This window comes from Plasmodium chabaudi, assembly GCF_900002335.3.
Source record: "Plasmodium chabaudi chabaudi strain AS genome assembly, chromosome: 14".
Lineage (NCBI taxonomy): Eukaryota > Apicomplexa > Aconoidasida > Haemosporida > Plasmodiidae > Plasmodium > Plasmodium chabaudi.
In genome coordinates, this window is record NC_030114.2 from 223,967 (window position 1) to 246,270 (window position 22,304).

General features: G+C 23.2%; 5 protein-coding genes across 5 annotated transcripts; 3 read left to right on the top strand and 2 right to left on the bottom strand.

Moving 5' to 3' along the window:
* Positions 1–756: 756 nt before the first annotated feature.
* Positions 757–1,766, top strand: PCHAS_1405300 (DNA-directed RNA polymerase II subunit RPB11, putative; the record flags this gene model as incomplete). The annotated part of the gene is made up of 4 exons (XM_738624.1): positions 757–827; positions 1,150–1,236; positions 1,360–1,531; positions 1,716–1,766. 4 exons carry the CDS (start codon positions 757–759, stop codon positions 1,764–1,766), a joined length of 381 nt encoding a protein of 126 aa, XP_743717.1.
* A 1,039-nt stretch (positions 1,767–2,805) lies between these two features.
* PCHAS_1405400 (MCL1 domain-containing protein, putative) lies at positions 2,806–6,639 on the top strand (the record flags this gene model as incomplete). The annotated part of the gene is made up of 1 exon (XM_737057.2): positions 2,806–6,639. The coding sequence occupies one exon, from the start codon at positions 2,806–2,808 to the stop codon at positions 6,637–6,639; it is 3,834 nt and encodes a 1,277-aa protein (XP_742150.2).
* Positions 6,640–7,544: 905 nt separating this feature from the next.
* On the bottom strand, positions 7,545–8,717 carry PCHAS_1405500 (protein AMR3, putative; the record flags this gene model as incomplete). The annotated part of the gene is made up of 1 exon (XM_737056.2): positions 7,545–8,717. One exon carries the CDS (start codon positions 8,715–8,717, stop codon positions 7,545–7,547), a length of 1,173 nt encoding a protein of 390 aa, XP_742149.2.
* Positions 8,718–10,018: 1,301 nt separating this feature from the next.
* PCHAS_1405600 (AP2 domain transcription factor, putative) lies at positions 10,019–11,011 on the top strand (the record flags this gene model as incomplete). The annotated part of the gene is made up of 1 exon (XM_016799542.1): positions 10,019–11,011. One exon carries the CDS (start codon positions 10,019–10,021, stop codon positions 11,009–11,011), a length of 993 nt encoding a protein of 330 aa, XP_016654819.1.
* A 328-nt stretch (positions 11,012–11,339) lies between these two features.
* PCHAS_1405700 (translational activator GCN1, putative) lies at positions 11,340–21,565 on the bottom strand (the record flags this gene model as incomplete). Its single annotated transcript, XM_016799543.1, has 2 exons — positions 11,340–11,504; positions 11,654–21,565. 2 exons carry the CDS (start codon positions 21,563–21,565, stop codon positions 11,340–11,342), a joined length of 10,077 nt encoding a protein of 3,358 aa, XP_016654820.1.
* Between the last annotated feature and the right edge of the window lie 739 nt (positions 21,566–22,304).

Here is a 22,304-nt window from a genome sequence, read left to right on the forward strand (position 1 = left end):
TACTTTTTCTATTGTATCATATGTAAAAGTTATGGTTCATCTACTACTTTTTTACTTTTATAAAGCATTGGAATTATTGGTTTTCTTTATTATGTTGTACTGTTTTAAATATCCCATGTGTATCACCTAGAAAAAGGCGATAAATACATTAAAAGAATAAATACGATAGAACTGATATTTCAATTTTAAAATAACAGTCCTATGTACATTTTATAATAATAATGATAGCATAAATATATGCATATTTATTCATGTATAACAAAAAAACTCTAAAAAATCACGCTAAAATAAAGTCATGATATTGCTCATAATTTCCTTGAAATTTAAAACACCCCCAAATAAAATACCATATATAATATAAAGAAATGTTTTTTTAAATATATTTTATTACTTAATTATTCTGTAGATTTTTGTTATTGTTTAAAGAAAATATATAATGAATAATATCTTTCTTTAATATACCGCTAGTATATCCCATTTATTTTAGTAATAAAATAAATTTAATTTTGCATGAAGCTATCCTATAAAAACTGAAAAAAATATAGTTCCAATGTCATTTTTATTTGTATTGGATTTTTTTCAAAAATAACTACAAATAGATTGTTAATATTATTTCTGAGATATTAATATATTTTATTAATGCTTTTTTTCATGTTTATATTGCGAAAAAAAGGAGTAATTAAAAATAATGCAATAATCCCTTCGAATTGTAAAACACCATAATTAAAAATTTTCAAAACCAAATAAAATTCAACAATGTCTGTACCAACATTATCCAATAAACCAGAAAACGTTGATTTGCTTGTTCTACCTCACGGAGAAGAAAAGTAACAATATACATAAATTTATGATACATATTTTACATGTATAAATGTATATGATAAAATGATAAGAGAAAGTATGGGAACAAAGAAATGAACAAATATATGCAAGACAATTTTATAAAGAAAACCTTAAGCATTCGAAATAATAATACAATTTATCACATACATGCATATGCCCATAAATATCTGAACTTCGTTGCTATATTTTTCATTTAGAAAAATTTTAAGCTTTCCTTTTTAATATTTTGAACAAATAAATAGTATGTAATGATCAAATTAAAAATATAACATACTTAACACATTTCTTCGTTTTTTATTTTAATAGAGTTAAATGCCAAATATCAGATAAAGGAGACTGCAACATATTTACAATTAAATTAGAAGATCATACAATAGGAAATTTAATAAAACAGTAAGAAATAATAATCACAACATATATAAACATTGATATGATATATATAATTCTTAAAAAATAATAATATTATTGTTGCTATTGTTTAATCGCCATTTTCACACACTATATATTTATTCATAGATCCCTTTGTCAAGACCCTAAAGTCACATTCGCTGCATATAGACAACCTCACCCTTTGCAAAATGCAATTGAAATAACTATAAGACCGAAAGGATATGCTGGTGTAAAATTACTTTCAGATAATGTTCACAGCATATTAAATCAAGTGTCCACTTTACGGGAGACGTTTGCAGTAATAATATTAATAAAAAAAAATAAAACTCGAGAAAAATTAAATGTTTTATACTGTATATATATTCTTTTATTTAATAAAGTGTGTAAAAATTGCAAAGATTCATCATATTTTCGGTTTATCAGGATGCAAAATTTTTACACTACCTTTTTACATATTTTTTTTTATGTTTTTTTCTTTTCAGAATAGAGTTCAGAAATATAAGGAAAAAAATGCATATCATGGAAATCGCTAAAGATTTTTATTTGTATATCACAAATATTTCTTTTTATAACATTTTAATAAAATTTTATAATTAGTAACTTACAATTTTTTAAATATCTCTGTATATATAATCATGATTTCATTTCCCCTCAATGCAACTACCACTTTTTTACACAGTTCACTTTCACATCCTTAATTTATGTATTTTAACTAATACATAAGTGTGTGTAGAAATTAATTAATTTTTTTTATTGTATATCATATATATATTGCTTTTCATACTTAAGAATATATAGCATATGGAACATATACATATTTTTGTTTTTATTTTAAATCATGTAATTCTATTGCAAAAAGATGTATGTATATTATTATACATCTGTATTATTTTTTAAGTATATTTTTTATGATGATACTTGAATAACCTTAATATTTTACTATGTTTATTGTATTTGAGTTATTTATTTTGCATGTATTCTTTTTTTTTATATTGTATTTGTGTATATATTTACACAATTAAGCACTATTATCTTTTTCTTTCCCCTTTTACAAATTTATTAAAAGCAAACAAGAAAAAATTATATTAAAAATTATAAAAGCTATTTTATTATTTAATTTTATTTAAAATATTTTCTTTTTTTGGTAATGGCGAAAAAAATGTTACACATACATATATGATACAAAAACACTTGAAAGATCAATCAATTCGATAATCAGAAATCAGCAAATTCATTTTTTTAAAAAGGCATATTTCATATTTACAATTTAGAGCAATACAACTTAAAAAAAACTTATAAAAATATTTATATTAATCTGATTAAACATGCATATGTAACTATATGTTTTTTTATAATTACGCAATTTTACGTGCCCGTCCACAATTGGTCATGCCGTATTGCGTATGCATTTTACATAGTTATCCATTTCTCCATATACAAAAAAATAATATATAAAAACGCACACATACACACTCATATACATATCATCACGTGCGCAAAAAAATTTGTGCTTTCATCTTTGATAAAGAAATAATATTCGATTTTTTAAAAAAATAAAAGATAGGTATCAAAATGGAAGAATTATTTTTCGCTGATATTAACAGTACAAACTTTTTAAGTAGTTACAACAATAAGTTACTACTAATTAGTGGCAATAAAATTAAATTTTACAAATATGTGGAAATAAAAAATGTGGTAAGAGCACAAAATACCGAAATATACAGCATAAAGGACATTGACAAAAATGAGCAAATTGTTTATGTTTCAAATAGTGTAACAGTAAAAAGAAATTATAAAGGCATTGGCACAAATGATGAAACCGCTGTTTCTAATGATAAAACTAGCGATGAGCAAAATATAGAATCAAATTCAAATACAGGACAAAAACATGAATCTGGAAAAAAAACGAAAATATGCTATGCATGTATTGCATTTGAGCAAGGAAATGTATGGCTTTGCTCAGAAGATGAATCCAACAAATTATTTATATATGAAAAGTTAATATATAGAAAAATATGTGATATAGTCAAAATTGAATTATTCCTTTCAAATAATAATATTAATGCTTTAATGCTATATAAAGACTATACTTTAATATTATATAATGAAAAAATGAAAAACACAATTAAAATTCCTATTCAACAATATGTGTACAATTTTTGCTTAAGTCATAATTATCAAAATATTGCAATCTTTAATCATGCAGATATATATATTTACGATCTTATTAAACATGTATATTCCTTGAACGATCAAAACGAGATTAACAATAACGCACCTCTAGAAAATGGAAGTAATGAAAATACAACAAACGCACAAAGTACCACAGATCAAAAAAGTTATATTGAAGTTAAAGACATTTTTAATTTATCAAAAAATTATAAGAATATACTAAATTGTGATTGGCATCCAAAAAATCATTGCATAGCTTTATGTGGGGAAAAAAAAGTTAGATATTTAACAATATATAATTACAATGTTTATGATTTTTCAGGACCAGAAATACATCAATCATTTATTAATACAACCAAATTTATTACAATCATGGATAATATTACTTTGTTAGCTTCCTTAAGTTGTAGCGATTATCTTCTATGTATTTGGGAATTTGAATTAGAGCACTGCTTATATAAATTTAAAAGTGATTATTTGATATCTCATTTTGATATGTTTTATTATAATAATTATTTACATGCATCGCTACTAGCAGAAAAAAAACATTTAGCAAATTTAAAAATAATGGATAGTGAAATTTTAAAAAAAATCGAATCTAACGATTCAGATAAAGAAAGTGATATTTTTCAAAGTAATATCGAGAAGTCCTCCAATTTAGGTCAAGACACACAATATCAATCAAATGGCCACAACAAAAATCAGGAAGGAAAACAACAATCCAATAACAATGGTGAAAATCTCTTTGATGATAATAAAAAGGACTATAGCGAATCGCAATCAGTGGATTTACGCAGAAAGTCAAATAATTATAGCAATATTGAGGATGAGTATAATAATAATAGTAATAAAAAAAAGAGAAAAAAAAAAAACGTTTTGGATGATGATAAAAGCCAAGATTCTTTCTTTAACGATCATTTACACAAAAAAATCGCAAAAAATAGAAGAGAAAGCAATTTTGAAAAAAATAAAAGAGAAGATAATCCAGTCGAATATTATGAAAATAAAAGTAAAATTAAAAACAATGCTCCCAAAAATGAAGAAAATGCTTATAACAGTGATAACTCAGATAAATCTGATACACACAATAAAAAATTAGACAATCAAAGCAATATTAGCAATACAAATGAAGAAGCCATATACAATTCAAAGAAATATAATTTACAAGATTTTATAAATAAAAACAAAGACGTTATATTAAATAATAATCACGGTGACACTAATATGGAAGATGTGAATGATTTATTCAATAATGAAGAAGAACAAGAAAATCCAACAGCTTTTAATAGTTATGTTAAATATAAATTTGATCAATTGCGAGAATTAAAAACCCAAGTAGATTTATTGCAAAAGCAAGTAATGGGCCTAACCAAAATTAACCTATATGATTTTATCGTTTTATCTCCTGGATTATGTGAAGAACCTGAAAATATAAATGATCAATGGTGTATGTTCTGGAACGATATTGGACATATAACAAAAAAAAAAGAGGGCAATAAAACTTATATATACATTTTTTTATTTAGAGGCGAAGAAGTAGGAAAAAAAAAAATTACAGATATGTATAATGTTACATCAGCTTCTTTAAGTGCATATGGCTTTGCTTTAGCTTCAAATCCATATGAAAAATCTCAATTAAAAACAAATAGTATATTAACATATCATAATTTGAAGGATAATGTTATATGGAATAAGTATTTACCAAATGAAGAGCTAATAAAAGGTGTAGCAAATGGAAATAATTTTGTTGCAATAGTTACATCAAGCAATTTTCTTAGAATATATTCAGTATACGGTTATATTATTAATACGATTTTATTAAAAGGTATACCTGTGGCTATCAGCGCATATGAGCATTTACTTTTTATAATTACTTGTCCATATATTTTTGAAAACGTTACTAGCTATAATATAAATAACACTTATAATTGTACACTTTATAAAATACATGAAAATTTTACAAATATTAAATCAAATAAATATAATACATATCATATAACAATTTTGTATGAAGATATTTTATCTCTACCATCTTGCCACTATTTAAATTGGATAAATATGTCAAACTTTGGTGTACCATATATAAAAGATACGTCCAATTATATTTATGGGTTATACCCATTATTTAAAAAAAATAATAATATTGTCTATGATTGGGTTCCAGTATTTGATATGAATAATTTAAATTCCCCTGAACCAGTCAAAAACAATATTCCACTTGAGCAAAATCAAGAAAATGATGAATCAAAGAAAAACGATAATTCTAACAATGATGATATTGCTGAAAACGAAGCCGAAGTAGTCAATAAATGCAGTTATTATCCTTTGTATTTTGATAACTATGAACAAATATCAGTTATTAAATTAAATAGAAATGAAACAGAACCCAGATCAAATATAATAGAAAGTTGCTTAGGGTATAATGTAGAAAAAAAATATGTTGTTATGAATGAATGTAACTTGATAAAATATGATAAATTTGTAAAATTATTACAAACAAATCCAAATTTATCACTAGATGATGATTCAAAAAATAATGAATCTGCTAACCTACCTTGGGAGCAATATGATGAGCTAAGATCTCGAATTGATATTTATTGTAAACAATTATTTGCTAATATATATTATGATTATATGAATGATGGAAAAAATAAAACCGCTAATGACACACTAAAATCCTTTAATAAATTATATGACAAATGGGTTATGCGTATGTTTGCTTTGCTTAAAAACCATACAAAAAATCAAAAACTAGCTGTCAAAACATCAAGGTTATTTAAAAATATTAAAAATATGATGCTTTCTATAAGCTTAGTAGATGATGAGTATAGCACATTACATAGTGAAATTACAAATGAATATTTAAAAAGACAAATTGATGATGAAAATTATAAAAAATATGAAGAAAATTTAAATTATGATGACGATTATAAAGATGAAGATCAAAAACGAAAGGAAATATACGAAAAATATTGCAACAATCACAATCTTTCAGAAAATGAAACAAAACCTAATAATGGTATAAAACCAACTACTAAAATATATAGTAACCATAATATTAATAATAATATAGAAAATAAGGACAAAAAAGATAACCGATTCTTAGATAAATTCTTTACTGGGGTCACCAAAAATCTAAGTGTTGATAATCTGTTCACACACGAAAAAAAAAATACACAAATTAAAAAAAAAAACAGCTTAGAAAATTTCTTCACTGAATTGAAGGAAAACTGATATAAAAATGAATCAAAATTTTACACCAAAACATAGAATAAATCAAAACTACTCGACATAAATTCATATCTGCATGTGCAATATAATAACTTTATTTTTATTCTCACTATACAACCATAATAAATTTTAATAACACAACAATTCTAGCAAGTGCTTTAACTAGTTTACTTTTTCAATGTTTTAGTTCGTACTTATATATGTATTCATTTATTTTTACTTTTTAATTGCTTGTGCATAAGATTTATATGATATTATATTTATTTTTTTAACAATTTAAAATGTTAATATAAAAATCAATGCACATATCTACAAGTTTATGTATTATTATTCAGTTTATTATTTACTTGTTTTTCTTTATATATTAACATTTTTAACTATTTGCTTTGACTTACATTTTAAAATGCATTTATGCATAATACAATAGTAATAATAATATAAAAAACTAAATTATTTCAGTATCAGAAATTTCCCATTGTTAATATTTTAACATATTCTCATATTAATTTGAGGGGATTATCTTCTTATACACATATGGGGTGTAGTATAAATGCATAGTATTATTTACAAATAAGGATAAATAATTATAAGTTTAATATGACTTTAAAAAAAAATTTTAATATAAAAAAAGAAGAAAATAGGATATATGAAAAGGCATACACCCAATTTTCATGCGTTAAATGCACAAATTTATGTACAGATATGTTGTTAATCTTTTCTATAAACATATTTTTTAAACATAATGAAAAAAATTATTACTAAATAAATATATATATAATATGATGCGCTTTGAAATTAATTTTAATAATGCTTATTGGATAGATTTGTTAAAGGTCTCAAATAGGATAAAAATACTATATTCACTTGATCAAATAAATATGCATGAGCTTGATTTACAAGGCTATGCATTATGCAGGGGTCATGCCGTCCAATATATATTTTTCGTTTTTGAGTTTCCTTTTGGCAAGTTTTCTTACCGCGGTTTGCATCAAACGCTCTTGTCTATTTTTACACTTAAAATTAATTATATCAAAAAGTTTTCTTTCTTTAAATCTCCTCCTTTTTGATGATAATTTTGATTTCATAAATGGATTTTTAATATCATATGCTATAGGCCCATTTTTTTTTAAAAGGCAACTTGTAGATGATCCAAATAGTTTAAATGAAGAATCTTCGTTAACTGTATTTTCACATTGAAAATCATTCATGTTTTCTTTTATCATTTCAAAAATATCTTTTTTCGATTTAATTTCATCTTTCTTTTGTTTTTCTTCATTATTTGTTTTAATGTCTTTCTTAATAGTATTCATGGGCATATCATCTTTTTTAAGCTTCTTATCATTTTCATTTCCTTTATCATTGTTCTTCATCCTTTCTAGACTTTCTTTAAATCTATCATAAGATTTAACTCGTTTTCCTGTAGCTGGGTCATAATATTTATTTATAAAAGATTGCAAGCCATTTATATAAAAAGCATTGTTTTTGAACCGCTCATGAACTACTTCTAAAATGTGAAAATAAGAAAATACATTTTTAAAATTGAAATTATTTTCAGTTATAGTATAATTGACATGCCTGCTATAATTATACTTTGCTTCCTTTTTATTTGATGAATACCAATAATCAAACTGGTTGAACTTTCGTCCTAGTTTTTTATTTTTATATATATCTTTTATATTTTCATATTCTTTTAATATATTTTTATCATATTTAAAATATATTTGATCTGGGTCTAATTTGCTTAATTTTTCAGTTATAACCATGTATGCACTATTTTTTTTTTTTAATTTCTGATTTATTTCATTTCGTATTCTTCCTTTTCTTATTCGTTTTTCTAGCGAATTCTTATACTTATATTTAAACTTTTTAGTCATATACAATTTTGAAGCATTTTTACGATAATTATTATTGATTACATTCAAAAATGTAAATGCATTTTTATTCATTTTATTATATCCATTTGTCTTATTATTACTCATATAACTTATATTACATAAAACAAAAGGAAATTTTTCATAATATTTTGGAATCTCTATAAAAATTATTAATATTAATTTAAGTATATTTAATGCCCATCTCATTATATCCTATTCATTTCTTCTATTCTTTATAAGTGTATGCATTCCTTCTCTATTTGTTTCGTGTTACATTCGTAAAAAATATATTGTTCTTATAATTCAAAATAGCTTACTATTTATTTGCCCTTATTTCTTTTTAACTTTTTTAACATCCATATGAACTTTAATACATTTTTTTCTATTTAAAATATTATGTTAATGTTTCGTGGGTGTTCATAAAAACATTATCACTTGATTTTCATTCTCATTTAAAAATTGTTTGGTCTATACAAATGATTTCAAATTTCATTGTACAAGCATGAATAGCAATTCTCTCTTTTTGCTTGAACGAAAGCATGTATATATATCTAATACCACCATACACACAACTATAGTTACTATTTATAATGTGATAAAAAACAAACAGATAAAATAATAAGTGAACAAGTGAACAAACTTAATATTTCATCGTATTTTTATCTATAAAATATTCATATTTCTATATATATAATACTAGGATATGCTACTATATCTGTACATATTGATTATAAATTAGTTGCAATATAGGTTTATCTAGCATATATATATCGTTGGTACGGGGTGACCATATTTTATATTCCCAGCATGTATATATCTGTGTTTATCATCAATCTTTCTTATTTATATGTACCAAGGTGGCTAATATCATGATTTATTCCAAGCGATTGGATATTTATACACATATATCCATATAATCGTTTGTACTTCTTTTATTTGGCGATTAATATTTGCAATATATTAGTAAATATATAAATTTGTAAAAAAAAATTAATCTTATTATAAATATTTTTGGCCATGCCCTTTACTAAGCATCGGCATGCTCCATTTCTTTATTCATAATATATAAATGTAAATAAATTAATTAAAAAATTTTATGACTTTTCAGTTTTTTAAATAATAAATAAAAGGGAAGAAAAAATTGATATTATGTGCATCCATTTATTATGTGTAATAAATCTGCTAATAAAAAATTACAAGCGTACAAATATATGCTGTAAATAGCTTAGTAAAATCCATAATATATGGCATAAAAATATTTTTATTATGGATAATGTTGAATGATATTATATGTGTGAGTATATTTTTATTTATGTATTATATGCCAATACATTTTATATACTATAAAAATTGGGATATACCTATTAGTAAATACTTTTAATTGGAAAAAATACCTTTTACCCCATTTTTTACAATGTCATACCTATTGCATAAAATGCTGTATAAATCATGTTATGTAAAAAATTAATAATGTTTCAAAAAAAAAGGATAGAGAAACACAAAATAAAATGATTTTTAGATATTTCCATTGTATGGTTAATACACATAATTTTCAAGGAAGTAAAATATTAAGCAAACAATTTTTACAAAATGATCTAAACACATATAGAAAAAACATAGTCCTAATCAAGGTATCAGCTTATATGACAAAAGAAGGAGATATAAAGCAAAAAGAACAAATAAGTAACGATCAATTCAAAAATAAAGGTTGTCATAATCATACCATAAATAATAATCATTTTATTTACCCTAAGTATAATTCACTTTTTATTAATGGGTTTGTCAATAACATAAATAATAATGTAGGTCCATATTATGGGAATATATTTTATAAGGATAAAATGTTTTTTAGTGGACGAAGTGGAGGATTAAAAAGAAAAAAAAAAAGAAAAGATGAAAGAGTAATTAATACATGTTCTGCTAAAAGGTTAGAATTTTTTTATCCAAAAAAAAAAAGAAGACAACGTGTTGGTTTAATACAAAATAGCAGAAAAAATATAGTCTATGATAATGTATTAAAAAGATTTTTGGTTTACTATTACAAGCAAGGTATTCAGGTTTTCAGAACTTTTAGCTGTAAAAAAAAAAGAAATTTTGAATCTGCTAGGAATAAAGCTATAATACTATCCAAACAATATAATAAAAAATATACAAAACAAAGAAATCTCGAAAAAGATAATAGTAAAGACCCTTTGATAATTAATAATAATACTAACCTAGTTGTTAGGCATGATTATGATATTCGAAAAAAAGTAAAAATTGTTCCTGATAAAAACAAAAGTGGATATAGAGGAGTTTTTTACGATGCTTCACACCATGCTTATATATGCACATATAATGAAGCTGGAATTCGAAAATACCAAATTTTTAAAATACAAAATAACGATTATCTTGAAGCTTATAACTTAGCAGTCATGTGCCGAAGATACAAGCTTTTTAAAAATTACCAATTTGTTTCACAAAGGAATAGAGTGCGTAGTGGACGAATACACCTAAAGTGACTTTCCTTATTCGTCTACACATAGTGTACACATATATATTCCGATATTTTTTAATTCATTTTATTTTGTTTTGTTTATTTGGTTACTTTTATTTTTTTAAATTAAAAATTTTTATGCCAAAATCGCTAGTTAATAATTAGTAATTTTATTGTTACAACTTCATTTCTCAATATAAACATTCTCAATGCAATTACACATGTATCACTCTAAATATGCATAAAATGGGTACATGCATATATTGCCCATTTTTGAAAAAGATTAAAAATATTTAAAATGTAAATAAAATAAAATAAAATAAAATAAAATAAAACAAAATAACGAAGTATAATTATTCTGAATCGGTTATGTTTCCCTTTTTGACCAAAACGGTAGTTACATAATCAGCTAGATTGTTATATTTTTTATCTTCCAATTTTTCCTTTAAAATAGCCATTTTAGCTTCATACTGATTTTTGTTGCTTATATCAAATAAGTGATAAGCGCATCTCTCTCCCTGCGTACAAAAAAAACAATTATATAAAATGAAGTGTAATATATTTATGTGGGCTCACGGATTTTATACTATAAAATAAACCATTGAACTACAATAAAAATGTACAATATCTATATAGTATATCCAAATGATATTATGCAATATCTTACCAATAACTTGAAAGCCTGAATTGTAGAACTTATGCACATTAAAAGATTTTCAACGGCAATCAAAAAGTTTGGAATATTTGTCATATATATGTCTGGGTTCTTTTTGAACATATTTTTAACTGCTTTAAAATAATATCGATGTGTTTCAATAGAAATCATAACAAAAGGAGGCAATTTTAACAAATCTAAATTGTTAAAAATAAAAGCTAAGCACTCATCGTCACATTTTGATAAGTTGTAAAAAATCTGGAAATTAATATTTTGTAAGTTGGTATTTCCATCTTTCAACATGCTAATATATAATGTTTTGAAATTGTCCAAAAAGTTATCTTTTTTCAATATATCATAAAAATTATTTACTTCACTTAAATGCAACATAAAATAATGTGTAGTTGTTTCTATATTATCTTTAGTGGATAATGGTAATATTCCTTCTAAATATTGTTTTTTATTTGGTGCATGAAATAAGCACAATAATACATAAATTTTACATGAATAAAAAGATATTTCATTATTCGCATGATTAAATAGAGGCTTAATACATGTAATAATTTTATTTAAAATATTTTTAATATTTAAATCACTATTATTTAAAATATTTGATAATACCATTAATATTGTCATAGATTGGTGTAAATTAATTTGGACATTAATATTATTTAATAAGTCATTTACTAATAAATCTCCTCGTGTTAATTTTTTTTCTGATATAATATTTAATATATGTATAATTGGTTTTTTTAACTTTTCATTATTTAATGATTTTATAATGCAGGTTTGTAATTGTGGTATTAAGGGTTTTATATAATTGCTTCCTTTTTTAATTAACACTTCAAAAGTTGAAAAAATATATATTTTTGCTTGCTCTATGTATTTATTTGTTAATATACGTATTAATGCGCCCGATGTTTTTAAAATAAATCCACTTGATATGTCTTTATTCGTATATAAAAATAGTTTTCTCAACGTATCAATAGCTTTTATCTTTATATCTGAATTCGGTGATAACAATATTACATTTGTAAATACATTTATGAACGATGAAAATAATGGCTTGTTTAAATTTAATCCAACTAATTCATATTTATCATCAGGAATTTCATTAAAATTGCTATCTGTGCTATATTTATTAATAATACTATAAAATGTGTCAATATAACTATAAGAACTATCAACCTTTTTAACTAACTCGATTAAATACATATAAATAATACAAGATGTTTCCAACACATTTTTATTTATATCCACAAATGCATATTTTGACAAGGCGGTAAGATAAATTTCTATTCTATACTCATTTAGTATATTTATTTTTTTGCGAATAGTTTTTTTTTTATTTATAACGCTTTTAATTGTGTTTCCGTGATTTGCACTTTCTAATTGTGCTTGATGATCATTGCTATCCAAACATATATCTCCTTCATTTATTGTATCTAATAAATATTTAAAAATAGATAAAATTATTTCTCGTATCTTTCCATAAAAATTGGCATATTCGCATTTATCTTTTAATTCATTTAATTTATCTCCACAAATAACTTTCGAATATTCTTCCAATGTATGTATTCCCTCATTGTTTTTATCCTCTCCAGTTTCTTCACATTTATATTTTTCTATATTGCTATATGACAAGTCTATTTTACAGTCATATTTTTTCAACTCAGAAAATAAAATTTCTGTTAAGCTATCTATATTTCTTTCATTAATATTTTTCAAAAATAATTTCAAGCAAATTATTATTTCTTCGAAATTTATACTATTTTCTTGTTTATATTTATATAGTTCCTTAAACTTGGGATCCTTTTCAGCATTATTATAAATGTCAGAATTTTCATGTTTATCATTACTACTACTTGAATTAGGATCAATCTTATTTATTTCCTTTTCAGATTCACCCAAGCTTCCATTATTATTCAGCTTCCTTCGAATATCACTATCCTTGCTATTATAATTCAATTCCACATTTGAATAATTTTTAGTATCATATGGATAATTATTTGCATCCTTTAAATTAAAAAATATCAATCCGATAAAAATATGAATAATCTTAACAAACAAATGAGAATAGGAATCCAACTTAGCATATGAAACATATGATAATAATTTCAATTTTCCAATATTGTATGGAGGGGTTAAAGCACTGGAAACCAGATAGTCGATTACTAAATCTGTGTGGGTATTTAAAAAAAATTTTATACTTTTGAAACTTATTAATTCATCAGAAATAGAAGAGTTAACACTATTCTTATCATCCTTCTTATTGTTAACTATTGTGTTAACTAATTCAATGATAATACCTTTTAAAACATGCTTATCAATATTTACTAATAATAATGATAACAATTTAATTATATCTGATGCATTTTTATTACATGCTAATTCTTTTATCATGTAAATAATATCATGTATGTAATTTACTATCAAGTTATTGAATTTGCCTTTTGAAAATATTTCATAAAATCCAAGAGAAATTCCTTTTTTTATAGATAAATTTTTGGATGTTTTAAAATCTTTAATCATATTCTCTATTATTGTGTTTAATGAACTCGAATCTGTTTTAAATACTAAATCACCTAATGCCAATGCACTAATATATTGTTTCGAATTATTTTTTGATGATAAATTTTGAGTTATTTTTTTTAATAATATGGGCCACATTTCCTGTAATATTCTTTTATTTACAAAATTCTTATATATATTATAAGAAGTTTGTCTAACATTTATATTTTTATCATTTTTCATTATACATATTAATGATAACATAAAATAAAAACGCTCGTGTAATACATGTAACCTTCCTATATCCTTCTCCTCTCTATTTATTTCTAAATTTTTCTCAATTAATATATTCAGCAATAATACACTATCTTTTCGTATTCTCCAATATCTGTTATATATCTTATTTTCAATAAATTTCAAAATTAATGATGTATTATTTTGTGAATAAACATTTATTAATACTTTGCAAGCTCTTAATGTAATATCTCGTATTTTTTCATTATTATCATTTAAGCATAACATCATTTTTTGGAATATCTTTTTTAAAAATTTCTCAGTATAATATGGTTCACATTCAGGCATATAAATGAAAAAACCAATTAAACCCTCTTTGGAATTTTCATCATTTATTATTTTTTTATCATATATTAAGTTCCAGTTAATTAAATCATCGTCGAATTCTAAACAATAATTATCATCCTCATTCTTTTCTATTAAATAATATCCATTTAAATAATAATCTTTATCCCCTCGGTTTAATAATTCATCATTATTTTCGCTCATTTCATCTGTAAATGCAACATCATCATCATCTTCTTCTTCATCATAATCACTACCGTCTTCTTTTTCATATTCTTCACTAAATTCATCTTCATTATCGTCATCAAAATCAGATTCTTCATAAGAATTATCACTCATCTCTTCTTCTTCATTTTCTTCATCCTCATCTTCAGCATCATATTCTTCATCTTCCTCACTTATGCTCTCATAGCTATCCACACTGCTGTTTTCGTCATCTTCAATTTCCTCAGAATAATCTTCATCATCTTCTGAATAATCTGATTCCATCTTAAATTTATTTGTAGCATTTTCTTTCTTTTTCCTTCCTTTCAACCCTTTATTTCCTGCACCTTTTTTACCCTTATTATTTTTTTCAGTATTTTCCTTCAAACTTTTTTTCAAGTGACTATTCTTTGCCTCTATATATTTCTTAACATCAATCATTCGAACAATTTTTGAAATAAACTTATAAGCTATGCTTTCAGAGCATTTAGATAAAATTGAGCATAAGCACAAAGAGGCCCCACTTTTTTCAACTAATGATGTAGTAGTTAATAAAATATTAAATATATATTGTATATAATATAATTTTTTGTTGATATCTAAAAATTGGGAAATATTTCCTATTGACTTCGCTGTAAGATATCGTATTTCTGGTATTGCATCATTTAATAAGATTGCCAATGTTTTAAATATGCTATCAAAATATATAATAAATAGCGATTGATCATTTACTAGGTGTATTAAAAAGTAAAATATTTGTAGCGATTTTTTCTTTATATCCAACCTTATATTGTTAATACCCTTTTTAATTATTGGGAATAACAAACATAAAGATACATTATTAATTTTATACTCAAAAGATATCGATGCAAACATATCTAAAAAATCACATAAATGATTATCATTTGGTGAATATATACATAATAATAATTGCCTACTAATATTTTTTATTTCCATATTTGTTATATTCTTTTCAAGTTTATTAAATATTTTAATACATATTTCTTTTACTTTTGCATTTGTATCTGAAACTAATTCGCATAATGTATTTATTAAGCTTACTAAAGTTTCATTATCAAGATTATTTATTATATCAAATTTAAAAATTATTAAATGTAGTATATCTAAATATGCTATTATATCCTTACTTTTTATACTCTGATTTTTTAAGTTAAATATAATAAACGGCATAATCTTTTTCAAACCATATATACCTATATCATTTAATATCTCTTCTACAACATTTATACCTAATACCCTTATGTTATTTACATTGTCTTTATAACATTCTAATAATAATTTAAAATTTTTCAAGATATATGGCTCAAATTTATGTTTTAATACTTTAAACAAGCACCCATATGTTAAATAAAAACTTTGTCTTTTAATTATATCTTCTGAGTTAATATTCGAATTAATCTTATCCAATATATTATAACTTTTTAGGATACTCATTCCGTGTGCCTTTATAACACTACCTAATAATAGACAACATCCCTTTCTTACTTTTAATTCTTTGTTACTAAATAATAAGCTAAATATATTTTCTATCAGCAAACTGACATCATATTTTTCTAAATAAATTAGGCTATCTATTGAAACACCTGTTATTGATGATTTTTTCGCATTTTTCGATTTCTTCTTACTCTCTTTACCACTCACAGCATTTTTATTATCTTTACCATCCATATTATTATTTTTTTTGTTACTCTTTCCAGTTTTATTACTTTCACCATTTATGTTATGAATATCTTCATTCCCCTCCTCACCATCGTCATTATTACCCTGCATTAAATTTTCTATAAACTTGGGTATTATATTGCTAATTTCAATTTGGGTAAAATTGTCCGTATCCTTATGTAATATTTGCTCTATTAATTTGTTCAACAATTCTAACGATTCTTTTTTTAAATTCGATCCTAAGCATCCGTAAAACATTACAACGATTAAATCTACAGTGCTTTTATTTTTACTTTTTTTATTATCTCGATATTTGTTTAAAACGTTATATATTTTCTTAAATGATTCTTCGAATAATTCTTTGCTAACATTTTTGTTCGCTCCATTATTATTTCTACTATTGGATAGCATTTCCATATCATCGTCAGACGATAAGAAATCCGATTCACAACTATTTTCGTCATCGTTATAATCATCACTTATGCTCATTGCATCTCTAGTATTGCTATTAAAACCATATTTACTTCCCTTTCCATTTTTTTGGGACCTTTTCATGCATTTTAACAAATATTCATTGTATTTATTAATAACAGAAGTACCACATAAAATAACATAATCTTTTATTTTGCCTATGTCTGCTTTTTCTTCTAAGCATAAACCCAATAAAAAGTTTAAAATAAATTCAACATTATCAATAACATTAATATAATAACATTTCGCTAGCTGATCTATAGTTTTTAAAATACCAATCTTACCATACTCCTTAAAAATTATATATTTAGATGTCAATTGCAAAATTAAATCTTTGGTGTTTTTTTTATCGATCGAAAATGCTATTGTTTTACATACCATATCTTGGAAATCATAACATTCTTTTTGTAATGAATCTATTAATTTATTCTGATCAGAAATAGATGCAATATTCAACTTCGATATTATTTCTTTGCACATCTTTTGTGTATCTTTATTATAATCATTTTTAAATATATTAATATATAAGTGTATAAATTCATCATCAAACATTTCCACAATAGACTCCTTAGTTTGATCATTATGTATATCTTCTTCACTACTATTGCAAAAATTATCTATTACAAATTTATGCAACGATTTGATAATAACATATCGGCGTTGCTCATTATCCGTTATGCATAATTGTAAAAATTGCTTTATATTTTTTTGGTTTAATAAATAGGAATTAAAATTGTATAAAAATGATTCAAGTTCCGTATCTAAATCTGGATATTTATCAAAGCATATTTGTAAGCATTTGATAATATCCCCATCATTTATCTTAGTTTTAGAATATAACAAAATATCCAGTGTTTTTAATATATTTAATGTGGCATCTTTATCATTAATAATATTAATGCTGTTAAGAATTATAGGAAATAAAAATAATGTCAATACATAGGAAATTTTTTTGTTAATATTAAAAGAACTAAATATCAATATAGCTGAATCATCACCCTTATTATATTTACTTATATTATACAAACATCTAGTAATCTTATTTTTGCATATTAACATTTTAGTACTAATCATATTATTAATAATTACATTTAGATACTTTTGAGAATATCTAGATGTTAAATCATTTTTTAAAAATGCCATTATTTTTTTTATAAAAATATTTATATGGGTTGTATTAAATATGTCACTAATATAACTCATTTCTTTAATACAATTTAATATATATTTATTCCTTTCGATTACTTCATAAACCCTTTTACGTATGATGTTTTGTTTTTTTATTTCTTCAAGTTCAAGATCTTCTTTTGTTAATCCTTTTCCTTTTACACCTTTTTTATTCTTAGGAGCATTTGTGCTGGTCTGTTTTTTCATTTTATTTAATTCTTCTTCCATAATTAATTCAGCAGTCTCTTCATCATACATTGAAAATAAATGTCTGTTTCTTTTTATGTTTTTACTTTCAACTGTAGTTGTTGCTTGATATACATTTCTATCAGAATATAACGTATTATATTGGCATTTGCATATTTCTATTTCTTCTTCATCAATATTCTTTACACTTTCCTCATCTAGTATATCAATTAAGCTACTTGTAAATACTATTAACTTATTTTTTATATTATCATCTTTTATTGTGATCAAATTTCGCCCATTTGATCGAGCATCATGATCTGTACTCACACTATTCTTTTTAGAAATATGACAAATAGTTTTTTCTTTTTTTTTTATGCCAATTTTATTATCATGATTTAATGCATATTCGTCAATCTCCTTTTGTTTTCTATCTTTTCCAAACCCATTTTCATCACCCTCAGCATCTTTTAATAAGCAAAATGCTTCAATCATGTTGAAACAAACTTTTTTGTGTAATTTATTACTATAATAGTTTGAACCTTTTAATATAAAAGCTAATACTGTATCTAAGTTAACTTTGCTTAAAATTTTTCTTGAAATTACATTTTTCATTCTTCTTCTCGTTAAATAACATTTCATATTCTTATAATAAAGCTTTTCATGACAAAAACATAAAAATAATAACATGTAGACATTTTCTTTTTCATTATGATCCATTTCAACATTTTCGGCATAAGAAAATAATATATAAATAAATTTCTTTAAAACATATGTATTATTATTACGATATTTATCTGTATCCCAATACATATATAAGTATATATAAAAATGATAAACAAATAATTCATATATTTCCTTTCTCATTAACAATATATCTAATACAACTTCAAAATCTTCGATATAATTTTGATATTCGTTATTACCTTCATTAATTATTTTACCACTTTTTAAGCTCAATGTATATCCTTGGAAACTTTTTTCAGCTTTTCTATATATATCGCTTTTTTTGTCATATTTATTTTTTTCTAAATAATTAAGAAAACCAAAAATAATTCCAAAAATTAGCACATGCAAGTTTTCTAATTTTTTATTTTTATCTTCAAATTGCTTGCCTCCTAATTGTGGTATAGGCACACTCTTTTTACCTCCTATTTGAGAGCTACTCACACTTTTTTTACTTTCAACTCGAGAACCAGTTTCACTTACTTTATCTGATGGTTGGCTTACTGAATCCACCATTTTATTTTCCTTATTAATTTCCTTGAACAATACATTTTGAAAATGCATTGAATTTATTTCATCAAAACAAATATATTTTACAAAATCTTTATTCACCTTGCCCATATATTCAACGAATAAATTTTGATCTTCATTAACCATTTGCTCAAGCAATAGTAAAAGGGAATACAAATAAAAGAAAAACTTATTCGAAGGAATATTCTTAATTTCATTTATATCATATAGGTAAAATAGATTTTCTTTGTTATATATACTTTTATTTACACCTTCAGTAATGTAAGAATTAATATTCTTCACAGATGATAAATGCTTACTTTTAATTAGCAAAAGAAGAAATAAATTTGTGCCAAATACATATTTCAATACTTGTTTTGTTAAACATAAATTTAATAAATTTTTTACACAAGTCAAAAACTTTTCATTTGTATCTATAATGTTAACAGAACCAATATAATATAACAATGCTTCATACAAAAACTTTTCATTTGTTTTTCCAAATTTTTCCATAATCTCAAAAACTGAATTAGAAAACGTTGAATATATTTCTTTATCATTTCCCAAAACACATGAAACGGTTCTCAAAAATGATAAAGCTTCTAATTGTACATCTTCATTTAAATCGTTTTTTAAATATTTTATTATCATATTTTTATTTGATAGAATAATATCTTTTATTTCTTTACTCTTTTCCATAGATAAAAGATATTTTACACTTTTTAAAAAAATGAGTTTCTCATTAAATTTGACTAAGTTTAATTTAACACTATTTTCAAACAACTTTTTTAATATTGTGTCGTTATCATTGTTTATGTGGAATTTATAAAAAATAATAAAATATAATATATCACAATTATCCAGATTTTTATTTTTTTTCAAATTTATAACTATTTCTAGCAAGCTATCTAAATGCCCTTTATTATATAACTCACAATAATAATAAAAAGCAGATGCATTTTTTAATGCTACTTCGTCATATCTATGATAATTATTTAGTATCGTATCAAAAATACTTTCATCACTCCATGATTGAAATATATATTTAAATGATTTATTTATTTTTAATAATATTTCTTTATTTGAATTTAAAAGATTAATAAATCCTTGTGATAATGTTTTTATATATCTTTTATTATCGTTTATATAATTGTAACTATTATTATATCTATTTAAAAATTGTCCAAAGGCTTCTACAACAATGTAATAAATACCTTTTCCATTCGTACTACAATTACACAACTGTAAAAAAATATTCAATCGTTTATCGGCGCCTTCTAATATTTCTTCACCATCATTTGATTTGTTTACACCTTTATCGTCATTTTCTATATAATCATTTTTACCTATATTAACAAATATGCGTATCAATTGTTTTATTATATTGTTTTTTACCAAACGATACTTTGTGTTTAACTCTTCTAATTTATCATTACTATAAAATAAATTATCTAAAAATTCTAAACAACTTATAAATAAATTATTAAATGATGTTAATTCTTTTATATCTTTTAATAAATTCTCATATTCTGAACAAAAGAAAAATATTTTCTTACATACTAATGCTTTATTAAAATTGTCAATAAAGTGTGTTTTACTATTTATTCTTTTCAATATATATATATGCAAATTATTTTTCAATTTCTCATTATTTAATCCATTTATAGCTTTTGATAATAAATGTAAGCATATAGATAGATTATTTTTTATATAATTTGTGTCTTTAGTAAAAAATAACAAATTAACAAGCTCAACTATTTCTTCTTCATTATTACTGCATAATATATTCTTAATCTCATCTTTGTAATATTCAAATTTATCTCTTTTTATCTTATCCTTCAAATATATAAAATTATATATTTCTTCTATGCTAGTCCCTTCTTTCTCCATTTTACAAAATGGTGTATCAAGAAACTATAATTAATGTAATATTAAAACATTAACGAAATAGCTTATATAACTTTTTGTATTATTTTTTGATATTTAATGCAAATGACAAATAATAAATAAAAATAGAAAAGTATAATTGAATGATAAATGCAAAGGTTATAAATAAAGGGGAATAGCTATTGTATATATAGCACAATTATGATTTTATATGCGCATATACAGCTTTTTGTTCTCATTTATGTTAATTAAAAATGTAGGAGTTGTATACTTTAAGCATATATTTGTACTAGCTAATACCAACTCCTACAATTTGATAAGCCACAGTTGATGTTCCTTACAAATGTATGTAAAAATATAAGCATATATACATATATATATGTAAAATGCTGCTTATTTAAAAAATTCCACACGTTTGTGTATAATTAAAGTAATCTTTTATGTATTAATTATAACGCTTTTGTATTATTACTTAGCGTTTTCCTTTGTTATATTTTTATCTATAAGATCTAAAAAAATTAAATGTAAAAAAGCATGAAAGCTGATTTTTTATGCTTAATTCATATTTTATTAAACAAAATATTTTCAGCATTATCTTTAATATAATTTTTTTAACATCACTGCTAACTAAAATATTTTTATTGTAATAATATTTTATGCAGAATAAAATTTAAGTAACATTCTTTAATAAATAAGCATATTCAAGTGCATGTATTTTATACTAGTAGATATCTTAATTTTT